This window comes from Mycteria americana, chromosome 2 (assembly GCF_035582795.1).
Source record: "Mycteria americana isolate JAX WOST 10 ecotype Jacksonville Zoo and Gardens chromosome 2, USCA_MyAme_1.0, whole genome shotgun sequence".
Taxonomy (NCBI): Eukaryota; Metazoa; Chordata; class Aves; order Ciconiiformes; family Ciconiidae; genus Mycteria; species Mycteria americana.
In genome coordinates, this window is record NC_134366.1 from 151,755,201 (window position 1) to 151,769,382 (window position 14,182).

At 38.6% G+C, this 14,182-nt stretch overlaps 1 protein-coding gene across 4 annotated transcripts in view; it reads right to left on the reverse strand.

The window, feature by feature from the left end:
• Window positions 1–3,044: 3,044 nt before the first annotated feature.
• The window catches only part of RNF19A (ring finger protein 19A, RBR E3 ubiquitin protein ligase), a 60,792-nt gene continuing 49,654 nt past the window's right edge, over window positions 3,045–14,182 (reverse strand). For all 4 annotated transcript variants that reach the window (XM_075495043.1, XM_075495045.1, XM_075495044.1 and 1 more), the window contains 5 exons: window positions 10,384–10,498; window positions 8,134–8,295; window positions 7,247–7,460; window positions 5,675–5,818; window positions 3,045–5,288 (listed from right to left, as the gene is read on the reverse strand). In XM_075495043.1, the coding sequence (XP_075351158.1) occupies window positions 4,598–5,288; window positions 5,675–5,818; window positions 7,247–7,460; window positions 8,134–8,295; window positions 10,384–10,498 (1,326 nt within the window). In that variant the 3' untranslated portion in view covers window positions 3,045–4,597. The remainder of the gene's footprint in view (window positions 5,289–5,674; window positions 5,819–7,246; window positions 7,461–8,133; window positions 8,296–10,383; window positions 10,499–14,182) is intronic.

Sequence of the window (14,182 nt, forward strand, 5' to 3'; positions counted from 1 at the left end):
CTCTACTTGCACCTTGATCAGTCCCCACCCAAGGTAGAGGCATCCAAAAATGCTGCTGCCTTTTACAGTGATGTGCCAGGCATCGCTGCTCGTCTGCAAGGCAGCATGGAAGGTGATCTGCTGAGCAGCTGGACTCCTTCAGCTCTCTGCACGTGTCCACCTCCTGCCTCTCTCCCAGTCTTTGGCACCTTTTCATTTCTTGAAACCTCCGGTGCAACGGGGGCATCGTGCAGTCCCTGGGATGTAGCTCAGACAAGTTTCCAGCTCCAAATGCCACCGACACCATCAGCACGGCTGTGCAATGTAGACCAAGAATCCCAACTTTCCTTTCCAAACACCTACACAGGACAGGATATTCTACCTTATTTTCTGCTCAGTACCCTTTTTGCCCCCTTCCTGGTATGATTTGGCTTAAATATAATTGAATACATTTTACCCAGACAATTTCATAGCATAAGACCTGGTATTTTGGGGTTATTTTTTTTGTTTTGTTTTTCAGTGAGGCAACTAAAATCTCTCCCTAAACACCTCGATCAAGTCAACTTTTATCAGGAAATTATTTTTTAGTTCATTAACTCCAGTTAATATTTTTCAACCATCTGCTTGGTTATCCTTATAAAGCATTACTACCCACAAGAGTGATGGCATTACTAAGTAGGCAACTATTTAAAAATTAACTTGGATTTGCATATCAAAATGACTGGAAGAGAGATAAGTCAGTAAAAAAATGTTTATATATCAGTAAAAAGTAATCAGCTCATACATGCAAAAGTCTGAGACACTGATTCACTGAAAGGAAGGGATGTATGAGGCCAGATGCTTTACTACAAAAAAGCATACTCAAACATTGGGAGGAAAGCTTTTATGACAGTTTTTATCTATTTAAAGTTGTAACTATCTCAAATATTCTCTGATACAGCAGATGTTAATTTCCTCTTGAGATTTACAGTCTGACATAAATTAGTCAAACTGGCCAGGAACCATGAAGAAAATTTCTGAAAAAGAACCACCGTGTTGGCAGACCAGATGTAAACTTGATCTTTCCTGTGGTTTATTTCAGTGAAAGAAAAAACTTTGCTTTACTGAATTCTTATACTGGTAGATCTATAAATAAGAGAAGCATCTTCTGTATTAGTGTATTGATGGAAGTGTTGTATCTTTTACTTTTTTATAGACTCAAAACAAAATTCAATGCTGCACTAAATTTATTAGTGCTGTTTAGACTCCCCCACATAGGAAATATTACTTCTGAATTAAAAAAAGAAGTTACAAAATGAATCAGCAAAAGTTTTCTGCTAAAAACTTATCCAAAAGTGAACAGAAAAAACACTTACCTCTTTCAACATTAGTTACCTCTTAATGTGGAATATAAAATTATCAAAGGTGATTTCAGAGTGACTGAAAATAGCACTATCCTTTGATAAAGTTTACTTACAAGAGTACTGACAAGAGTAAACCATAATTCCAATTTCCTGCACAGCAAAACTGAGGCCCTGAGAAATTAAGTTAGGTTTAAACTCACAGAAATAGGTCTTCTACCTCCCAATTCCCTGCTGTTAGTATTAGATTGCATTCCTACAAACTGATGTGCTTTAGTCATTTCACAGGTGTACTGGATAAAGCGAAGCCACACATTTTCAAAGCTTGAGACATCAGCAATAACTTTATTCCTATTGCATGAGACACCAGATTCAAAACTAAACAAAATAAAAGCCAAAGGGGAGGTTCACCTTCTGCTGTATGGCATGGAGCAAGTAACGTCTGGCTTAAGATGGCTAATTGAAGGTGGTTGTATGAGACTGCACAGAAATTTAACTTACTCAGAGGTTCAGAAATAGGAGGCCTTGAAGAACGTTCACCAGTTGGCCTGCACATGTGGTGACAGAAGCATGACTGGCTCACTGAGTCATGTTTTACTCCACTCTCCAGCCTCTGCCTAAAGAATCAGTTAACACTTCAGTTCATGACTAACAGACATGTCTATCCAGGCCTGAAAAATGACATCAGAATTCACAAACTGGTGTTCTAAGATGATGAACAGCAAATGCTTCATTCAGTTAATGCTGATCCTAATTCAATACATTTACTCTTCAGTAACAATGTATTTTTTTTAACAGAGTTCAGACTGGGGGGGAAATCAATCAGGAGCAAAGCACAAAAGGGAACTGTTAACACTAACCTCCCTACAAAATATAAAATTTGTATTTGCTTCCAGTTCAGGCTGCCTGATGACACGGCAAAAGTTGCCTGTATGCCTTGCTACCATTTCTAGGCTACACTACGTTTCACTCGTCCTATTTCTTATCCTCTCTTTGAGCATCTGCCATTGGAAACAGCATAAATAATGCTCGAAGTGTAGCTTTAGAGTTGGCCCAGCGTAACAGTTATCCTCGTTATTCACTTTGATATAAATATAGCTTACATATGGGTTTGGAATGAGGCAGATCCAGCTATGTATTCCATAATGCATCCCAATCAGTTTTAGTTTCTTAATTCCTGAGCCTGTCATGATGCAGGAGAGAAAATGAGCCTAATGAATAGGCAGTTCAGCCAAGCAAAAAATACCAGTCGTTACCCAGAAACCCTGGCCAGTCTGCAGTGTTTCAGAATGAACTTCGTACAGACTGTGCGAATTGAGAAAAGCATCACTTTAGATGGAGAAAGCAGAGTTTGAGCTTCGCTCAGCAATCTGACCATAGCCTGCCCACTTGTACCAAGATGGTGCATTTTGTTTAAAGAGTAATGCTTATGCCAGAGCCGCATGCTCTCAGAAAACCCTTTACTGTCCTGCCTGCCATAGAGGCAGCTCAGACTGCTATTCTTTAAGATGAAAATAAATCAGGTTGAAGTCTCGCACAAAATGCAACTAACCTTAGATCTTATATTTCAAAGTAGCAGAGCATTCAACTTCCAAAGCACAGCTAACAAAATGAAAGTGTTTAAAGGCAACAAGAGATGACAGCAGTCAGCACCTTACAGAAAAAAAGCACCTTCTGGGAACATAGACATTTTTATAAAGCTAATCAGCACACTAAAAGGACCACTAGAAGTCAGTATTTAGACATTTATTTCCGATATGCAGTTTACACGCATATTATTGAGCAAAACTGAATTGCAAATATACAAATACTGTAACAAGCATTATCAAGTAACATAACTGGCACTAGTGTTATAAGCATATTACTGAAACTGGTGAGGCTAAGTCATGGAAGAGGACTGCAGCTGATGGCATTTTCTTTTTATCCAACCAAACTTCCAGTAGCACCATAATGGCAATACATGAAACACAAGACAGAACATTGTTAACTGTTATTCTGATAGTCACAATTTTTTTTTTTTTTCCATTTTAGTGAATAACATAGCAAAAAATGTTAACAGTGCAGGCGCTTTGGCCAACTTCAGCTTGTGTTCAGCTGTACATCTTCCATATGCAAAAGAAAAAGAAAAAAGCCAGCATATTTGGAACCCATCTTTGCGCTTGGGCAGTCATTGCACTGCACTTTGATTCTGGGACTGAAGATATGCATGTCTTGCAAAGAGATGTCACGTCCACTAAAGCCTGAGTGAGTCTTTGGTAGGCTAATACTTCATTATTATTATACATTTATCTACCACAGTCATTTTATTCACTAGAATTTTCTTTTATGATCCAAGGTGGCCAAAGAGGACATTCTGGAAAACATTACAGTAAAATCCTCAAACGACCAGGCACTTCAAACCCAGTCTTTTCCAAAGGCACCAAGAATTGATGGGGCACCGTTTTCCCCCCTAATGAAAGGTGACTGCATCTGCTTTTCTACAATGCTTATAAATCACTGGATTGTTATTTTACAGTTTTTATACACTATATAGTAGCCTTATCTGCTGCATGGTTGGTTGCATGAATAAATAAGTAACCCCACTGTTCTTCACAGGTGATGTCTCCATTCCACCATATATTAAGTACCAATTTCTTCTGTTTAAAAATTATGTAAAATGCCATAACCTTGCTCAAAGTGTACACACATACAAACACTTCTGACACAGGCTACATCCATCTGAAGATATGCGGTTCATTCTACATGCATTCTAAATACAGTGTGTCCAGTTATGAAACAAAATTATCATTACGAATATTCACCGCTGAAGTATGTTTGTAAAGGTCTCTGCAAAACTTTTGCTTCCCTTAAATAGAGTTCACACAAGAATGGTTTTAAGCCACTAATGTTCAGCTAACACCCATTTATCCCAAACCCCATATTTCCCAGTGAACAGTGCAGGACATATTATTCATTTCGGCATTTAACGTATTAAGAATTTACCAATTTTTATCTAAATACACCAAGTATATGCTTTTAAGCAAAGTTGTGGCAAAAATACAAAACATGGACGTATTTGTACTGCTGTAATGCACTTGGTTAAAGCCTTCATGTCTCTTCACACAGGTCTAAGATCCATATGAAGTATTTTGCCTTATCAGACAAGTATATATAAAATGCAGTTGTATCAAAACCTTGCTTCTGCTGGTCACCTGAAACTTATGGAAGTCGCATGTAATTCAACCAGCTTTCAGACAGGGTTCTTTAGTGGTAAATATATTTTTGCAGCACTTATAGGCTTAAATTTCAGTCTGAATAGCAGTGCTTAATTCCACAGCATGTTGTGAATGGTTGTTGTTTGTTTCTTTCAGTGTTTCGCCAACACCTAAATCTACATCTTTCGAAGATCCATTATTAATGCTTTCCTCAGCAATGTAACTCAGCTGTGGAACATCAGTGCTTAGGGCTGTTGGAACAGGCGCAGGGATTCCACTTGGCTGTGGAGAGTTTTCCAAGCGATCATTTTCCACCTCTGGGAGAACACTGACTGTGGTAAAGCGAGTGTGATAGTCGCTGGAACCATGGCTACAGGAAGTTTTCATACTTTCCATATCTGAGCAACTGAACTCAGAAAAATGACTCGAGTGAGAATCTGCTACAGATGGAATACTATCGCTAAGAGAGGGAGAGTCAAATTCACTGGAATTTGTGCTTTGTTGTTCCAACAGCTGAGCATCCATGTCCTCTCTTGTCTCATTTATCTTCATGCTACTCTTCTTTCTCAGCTTACCTTTACATTTTTTTCCTGCTGTTGTTTCTTTGGACCACTTGGTGGCACTAGATTTACTTTCTGGCAAGCAGGTCGACGAACAACCAGCGTTACTACGACCTGCAGCACTGCCATCATCAACACTACTGCTTCCGCTGTTGTGTCTGAATTTGGCTGGCTTTGATTCAATATCCACTTGCACTTCCATACTGTTGCCTTCCCTAGAACAAGAAAGAATCCGTGAGTGTAAGTGGTCATCTAAGACAAGCCAGCTAACACAGCAAAACAAACGCTTACTGCTTTCCAAGATAGATAGCAAAAGAAAGTGAGAGACGCCACTAGTTTTACAGAAGTTAAGCTTTTAACCAAATAAACAGCCCAAAGAAAAACACAAAGTCTGAAAGATCAAATGCTTTACTGAGCTACAGCGACGACATTCCTCTTTGGAAATAACCTTTGCAAATATAAGCAGTCATATGTAATTCAATTTGTAACAAAATGTGCAGTTTCAAAGGGTAATCATGAGGCAGAACAGCCGAGGCATGCTTAGACTATCCTCTAATAAGCAAGGCTTATTAATCTTCCACTTTCACCACATATCTCTTACCTGTCCAAAGGGATGTAGGAGTTCAGAATGGATCCTGCCATTGCTTTGGTACTGGCATTATCACTAACTGTTCCCAAGCTGACTGTGCCAGATTCTCCACTCAGACTGTATCGTTCTTTCTGCACGTCTGCTTGTACTTCCAGTCTTGGAGAGAAAGAAAAACTGTTGTGTATGCTGCTGCTACAGTTAAAACACACTAGCTGAAAATTAGCGTCACCTTACAGAGTTTCTCCACCATTCAGTAATAAGTAGAGTTTATTAGTTGCTTTAGTACAGATGTGCATATTTACCCTACTGAAACAGGTTCTCTTCCCACTGTCAACAATGACTATTTTCTGATAAAAAACCAAAACAAAACCACCCCAAAGCAAAACCGTATTAATTTCCCAACAAAGCAAAATGTTGTGTGCTAACCAGTGGTTCTGGATTCTTTCCTCCCTGAGATTTACAAGAACAACTTCCAGGCTTAGCTACAATTCTTTTGCAGATAGTGTACTGTATTCTAAAAATGGAAAAAATATTCAGAAGTGTACATAAGTTCAAGACATTATAGTTCCCCTGTTTCTCCAGCTGTAAAGTTATTACTAATCAAATAACAGGCAGAGAACTGTGTTCTGTACTCTGCTTTATATTGCATTGTCATCAACTGCAACAGGAATAATAGAAACCTGAGCAATCTTAAGTTGGGCTGAGCAGATAAACCAGAAATCAAATTATAAGCTTTTTTCCCAAATGCCTTGTTTATCTACGTTCTGACAGTGAATTGGAAGTGTTTTTTTGTTCTGTTTTCCACTCTCAGCTCTTTAAAGAAGAGGATAGCTATACTCACTCAGCAGTCACAGCCTGAAACACATAAGGAAACTCTTGATGCTATCCTGCCCTCCTTATTCTATATAGCCTGGACTTCCAAATTACTCAAGAAAATGAGCAATGTTAGCACCTGATTTAAAGAGCAAATTCCATCCTGAACCCTAAATGCTAACAATCCTTTCCAGACACTCCCTTTCTCTTCAGGACAGCCAACAAACAGTAAGGCCCCAATTCACAGGAGGCACTGAGCACATAAGTGACAAGAAGTTGCCACCTCGGCAAGGCCAGGTGCCCAGCTGCCTCCCCTCCTGCCTAAGTCCATTTTGAATCCACACTCCAGCCAGGTGTTCTGAAGGCACACCTTAGTACTGGTAGACTACTGAACAAGTCAGCAGTTCTGACTTTGGGGTGAGATGCACTGGAGAACACGACTCTGTTAGACATCAGGTGCCTCCCGCTGACTCCTAGGTAGAAGCTGCTCTCCTGGGAAGCAGGAGAACAAGATCTCAGGCCCTACTCACCCTGAAAAAAATTCAAACTCTTTTTTGAGGATTGTGGTCTGGCAGGATCTCTTGGAAATCAGCAAGTTGGTCAGAGATGAACTGTCTCTATCTCCCAGAGACAGTTCCTCTTAATAGGAACCAATTAAAAAAAAAAACCACACAACAAAAAAACAAACAAAAAATCAAAACCCCTAGTGATACCACCTCCTCTGCTTACATGTAGAGCAGGATACTGTACGCTAGAAAGCATGTCTCTTACCTGTTAAAGCAGTTAACCATTGCACTTCCTGAGAGACTCCCTGTTATACTAGCCCCAGCCAGGGCCATGGTACTAGCAGTTTCACTTAGGTTGTCTCGAATGGCTCCTATTCTATCCATGTGGCTACCACTTGCACTCAAGCTGCCAGTCAGTCCTCCAACGCTTCCTTCGCCTATGCTAGGGTTATGACGTGCCTCTGCTACTGAAGTGGTATCTAGACAGAAATAAAGAAGGCTTGTCAGTTATGGAAGCAGAACTTAGTAGTTTCTAGAATGTGACCATGGAAACCATTCCTGAAATTATGCTCAGAAAAAGGATTTATAAAACATACTGTGACAAAAAGATAACTTTGACAAAAGGAAAAAAGAGACCTTTCTTGAAGTTGCTATAATGGTTATGCCTGACATCACATATTTAAGGTACCAAAAAGTGAACCATTGATAGGACAGGTAACATGGAGTCAAGGAAAACAGACAGACTCTATCACAAAGGATATTGCCATGTAATTAAAATAAAAATAGCACCAGACCAGCATTTAGTTCCCCCTATTATAGGTAAAAACATGAAAGCCAGCAAGCTTCCACAAACCAGTATTCTGAAAAAGCGGCATTAATTTTATTTTAAAACTTTTACTGATGGAAAAGACTTTACTCAAGTCTGGCTTTGATTCAAATGGGCAAGAAAAGCTTTAATGCTTGTACTACCACACAGCACAACATGAACACAGAGACGCTATCCTCATCTGAGAGCTGGTCTTTCAGCAATGAGTGGAGGTAGTCCTAACTGTATGGTACCTCTTCTGCAAATAAGTACTCTAGTATCTAAGGCCATCAAACGTAAGTCACAAAGCCCAAATTTCTAGAAAATGAAACACAGAATTTTCTTACCTACAGCTGCATTTGTCCCACCAACATTTATATCATTTTCATCATCAAATTCTATCCTGACACCTTTTCCATTGCCTGCTGACACACCACAGCCTCCACTTCGGCAGAGAGAAATTGGAACAACTCCATACACGTAAGCCAGCATAATAGGAACACCAATACCTACAGAGGAAAGCACAGTCTTTCATTAAATGTGACTTATATTTTAGAGCCTTTCATAAAAGTTATTTCATTTTCCATGATTACTTAATATTTCGCACTTGAAAGAAATCAGGAGGGAGCAAAATTAAGAAATATTGGTAAATCACTAAGGTGAAATGACAGGAAAGTACTTTCAGCAGGCAGAATGTCCTCTCTCTATCAGCATTGGTAGGCAGAAAAGCTTAATGCTTGATGAATTAGTACATCCATAACACTTTTTACAAAAAAAAAAAGAAAATACTTTAAAGGTTTATATAAGCTCCATTGGGGACTGTAATAATGTTCCACCTGAGAAGCAGAAATAGCAGAGATCTATTTCAAATGTTATTCAACTAAAAATGTTACTACCTCTACTAATTTAATACAGGGCTTGATTTTGCATCCACTCAAGTCAGACAGGGCTTTGCTATCCATTTAATAGGACTTAACATTATTATTACTGTAGGATCTTTCATATTTATCACACTGGTTCAATTTAAAAATTTTAATTATACAAGTTTTCCTTAAAAGTAAACAATTCTGTGGAGCAGAGCAGCAGGAGTTAAGGGAAACCAGTGAAGGAACTGTGGGCTAAAGCGCACGCAGATAGACACACACATCCACCCCACCACTTCTAGCGGTCTGTGAAAGTTACTCCTTTGGCATATGAATTAAACCATTCTGTGGCTTTGCTGATGGAAGTACACAGAAGGTACAGAAAAAACGGTAGACTGAAAAATAGCAAGCTGACCCATTCTGAGAAAGCCAGGACAGAGGTAGACCCAAGGCAAAGACTCCTCTGTCTAACCTAAAAGAAGGGTTCCAGTTACAAGAAGTCCCTTTCACTAAAAATGCCTCAGCATTCAAGGACAAAATCCATATTCTCAAGGTCATTATTTTGGAAGCCATATAATGCCCTGAGACTGGAGGCCAGGTGTTAATGGCAACGGGGCAGGAGTAAAACTCCACAAAATAAAACCCAACTGCTTTCCATAAAAAGCCAAATTTTATCTCTGGTCAAGAATAAGAAACAGCTTGAAAGAATGACATAAAGCAAACCTATAAACACATCTATGAGACTGTGTGTCCCACTACCTGTTTAGCGGAGATCCGACACCACAGCTACATGAGAACAATGCAATGCAGACAGACACCAGAGGCAGTTTTATGACTAGCATATCTGCATTTGCACAGTGCTCCACCACTGTTAACAAGCAGCTTAGAGCCACAGCTGCACAGCCAATTTAAACCATCACTTGCTAGAAATGGCCCTGTCTTCCTGAGGCCACTCATTCCTCTCTGAGCATTACTTCTGGCACAAGGAGGAACACTGCATACACAACTGCATGATGAATCTGATCAGGGACTGATCCAGCTTAAAACTAAATGGTGTGTCTTAATGTGAATCAGTTATCCACAGCAGCTTACTGTGCAACTGTAAAGATGCCTATGCTACAACAAAGGAGAAGCAAGGCAATGCTGGGCAAGTCCACCCCTTTCAAAAAAATCAGGGTTTGTTTACAGTGATCTTGAAATTACATGGTAAGACCATGAGTATTTTGTAACGTACAGCCAGATTTTCCTCAAATGCTATCCTCCACAATCCCTATGAGAAAGAATATGATAGAATTCAAACTGACTCCCAGAGCATAACAAATAGTTTGTCAACTACTATCATGTTAAGTGTAAGAGACTGTCTTTTTCTTCTGTGTTGAGAAAAGTTTGATACGAAGTTATTCAAATATGAATAGACCCTGTGGCAAGTTTTTTCTTGGTCAGTCATTTAAAAAAGCTTTAAATACTTCGGTTTTAAAAGCCAGATATGACAATGTGGAAAATTCAATTTGCAAGGTGAAAATTATTTTAATTCTTCATTTTAATGCAGCATTTCCTGACATACTGTATTCTCCATTCTGCCCCAATAAATGTATAACCTCAGGCTCCTCATTGTCTCAGTTCCTTCACCTATAAAAGGAAACTATAGGACTTCTCAGCTGTTTTATTCATGAGTGCTTATAGAGTTCTGGTTGCAAGGTACTACCAATACACAAGATAGTAATATTTGCTTACCTACAGTTACTGCAGCTACAACTGGAGAAACAATTACAGATAAGGTTACACCACCTGCTATAGCCAAGTTTCGCTTGTGCTTTGAAATGTCTTTGCCTTCATATCGATTGTGTATCTTGAGGGAAGAAGAGAAGAAAAAGTTTTTAGAGTATTATCATCATCAATAATACATTGCTGCAAGGATGGAAGAACTGACATATAATAGTTTAGAATCTGTACCCTGCTCTCTTCCAGACAGACCACGTTCTATGTCATGATTTATTCCTTAACTTATCTCAAAGAAAAGAAAATTTATACATTTCTTAATTTTAGGCAACTTCTTAAAAGTTAGAAGTCCTCCCATCCAACAACTAAGCATTTTACTTTCACCCTTAAGTTGGAAGAGCGAAATCACTGAACAGCTTTTTTTGTTTGTTTGTTTAATCATGACTCCAGCTTACATGGTTGGAAAAAGTAGACAATTTTCAGGATCAAAGAATTACCACATCTGATCAAATTGACACTTCTTATTCCCAGCCATCTTTCCCCTGAACAATATGGAGTGAAACTTTCACACATTATTACATCCATGGAAACAGAGGTTGACATAACAGAGCCATGAAAATCTTGTAGTAAGGCAGCCTTCACCAAACATATCCTGGGAGGGGGGACAGCAAGAACTCCATTGCTCTGGCACCCTCTCATGACAAGTTGTTGAGACAGGAAATATTTTATTAAACCTGAGTCTTAGCTGTGCTACTATTTACCGAGGAATCTGCTAACCAAACCCCTTACTGATGTTCAAGTCTGCAATAACTCTGAAATGTGACTGCCTCAAACTTATCTGCTGCAAATCCCACATGAACCTTAAAGGCCTTCAAAGATCACTGTTTTACAGAGATTTCCTACTTTTTGTGTGTTCCATTTACTCTGTCTAGGAACATGGCTTTTCAAGGATATGCACTTCATCTGTCATCATTCTTGTTAAGACATAATTACAAAGGAACAATAGGTCGCTATTTTAATTGCTGTCATGAGGCTAAGTTAATCCTCACTACATCTAAGGAGGAACACAAAAGAGTACTAAGAGGATAATCACAGTATTTTTATATCAATTTGCTACTGCAAAAAGAATTACAAAAACAAGCTGGAAGTTTTATTAAGTGTTGTGCTTTCTAAATTATAATTTCAATTAGAGATTTGGTAGGGTAGTTCTAATTTTGGAATAAACTTAAAGTATTTGTATTTGTTCAGGCAAGAAAAGGGCAGAGAAGACACTGCACTTTGTATAACAAGAATGCATTTAATTGCTCCAAGGTACACTATACAAAGTGCAACATGGAGTGAGGGAGCACTTGAATGTGGAACATACCTATGGATTAAAAAGGAAAAACTGAACATGAATATTCTCACAGTATGAGTGTGTAAGAAGTACAAACCCAGGAAGATCAGGTTTCATGGGGCTCTGTAAGCAATTAGCAGGATCACCTCAGGCACTGAATTTTACCGTTATGGGCAATTTTAACTGCTGAAACAGAAAACATACAGCAAACAAAGATACCTATAAAGGCTACTGGATTCCTTAAACATAAAACAACAAAAAGGAATGGATGGGAATGGTTACAGAGGAGAAACTGATTGAAAACATGAAGATAGAAGGTTACATTGGTAGGAATGACTACAAAATAAGAGACTTCCAAATACTGAGTAAAGAATAAAGAATATCCAAATAAAAATACTGGGCCAGAAGAAGAGGGATTTCCATAAGTGCAGAAAACTGGTAGGTTACAAGACTTGTATCTATAAAAAGAGAGGACTAGCACTTCCTTAAGGAAACTCTATCAAAGCACAAGCCCAAACTCTTCCAATGCAGAAGGCAAACAGAATGTTGTAAGAGAACAACGAAGCGTCCTTTACCGAAGCAGCAGCAGCAGCATTAAGAAAATAGAAAGTAGGTCAGATTACTATGAATGGGCATAAAGAAACAGCATGAGGATGTCAGGACAAAATCAGAAGGGTTAAAATAGAGGCAACAAAAAGCAAGGGACATCAAAGTCAACAATAAATTATTCTACAAGTACACTGCTAGTAAGAGGAAGGCCAAAATGGATCAATTTGTTATTTAACAAAAAGGAAAGACAGCCAGCGGATGAAACTGGAGGCCTGTTCAATTTCTTTCCCTTCAGTTGTCACTAAAGATCAACTGGGAGACAGGTGACCGGTGACAAAGGGAGTAAGATCTGTAGGAAAACAGCAGGCTAGACTATACTTACACGAGCTGATCTGAAAAATATCTCAGCAGGCCCAATTTCAGAGCCCCTAATAATTTTTTAAAATTATTATTCATAGAAAATGTCTAAAAAAAACCCAGGAAAACTCAAAAAAGTTAAACTGCAAGGATAATCTTTAAAAAGGTGTAAAACAAGAAGCTGGGGAATTAAAGACCAGTGAACTGAACTTCAGTTTCCTGAAAACTGGGAACTTGTAGACACCAAAGCAATGCAGGAAATAAAGAGGCCACACTGATTTTTTTCAAGTAGAAATCACGTCAATTTAATTTTCTTCTGCGACAAGATAACTAGCCTTGAGGATGGGGAGAAGCATATGTCACGCACTGACTTCAACAAAATTTTGACATTTTCTTGTATGACACTCAACAAGTTGTAATGGTCCAGACAGAAAAAAGGACTAGAGAAAACTACTAAAACAGACAGAAAACATCCGAGTTGTCATTAGTTGTTTTTAATTGAAACTCTTCACCAAATTGAAACTCTTCACCCTATACTTTTCCAAGATATATGCCCTGGATCCAAGAGTATTCAACATTTTCATTAACCTGGAAGATGGAAGAAGAATAATGTGTATGTTGAATTTCAGGCCAATACAATCTGGCAGGTTGCAAGAATGCCAGAACTCATACTAGTCTTGAGAAGTTAAAAAAATGGCCTGAAATGACTAAGATGCAGCACAATGAGTTCAAGACTACCCTTAGGAAGAGACCAATTGCCTATATGACCAGTATGGTGGGAAATGATATGTGTTTTAGAGTACACAAAATGAAAACAGCATGTTTTGAGAAAGAGATAACTGGCAGTTATATGCACAGGATCACCCTTTCATTTAACTCAGCAGTAGTAACGCTTCAGCTTCACTGCTATGCTCAAACTGGACAAAAACAAAGGTGGTATGAACAACTGGAAGGAAATTCAGAAGAGAAGATGAGAATCAGAGGTCTAAAACAGTGTGTTTTCTTGACAGTTTGTCACGAAAAACTGGAAGTGCTAGGTTTGTTTAGAGATAAGAATGAAAGTGGACTTAATCAAATATGTAATGAGATATTGCAAAGCAAAAGGATTCTTTATGTCAACTGAAGATAGGGCAATAAGAATTTAGTGTAGGAAGATAGTTTACATTAACATTAGAAAAATCTAAGCCTAATTTTCTTAGTAAAACTGAGAGCCTGTGGAATCTCCATCATCAGAGGTTTTGAAGTTTTCTTCAAAAGTGCAAACACGTGACAGGACTCAGAAAAATGACTATTAAGCAGTGGGGTACAACAGAAATTCTCATAAGGCTGCCCTCACAGACTAACTTTCTGAGACTTTACCATTAATACGTGAAAGGTGCTCAGTGATGGAGACCCATCCCAAAATCTAATGAGAAAAGCAGAACATGAAATAGGAATCTGAAACAGGTAACTGCTGCCTTCTTCCTCTTATCATTTATAAGGTTCCAATGACTGTATGGGACTAAGACAAAACAGAATAGAAGGGTCAAAAAACAACTGTAGCAGAAGGTAGGAGTACTTGCTTGAAAGAAA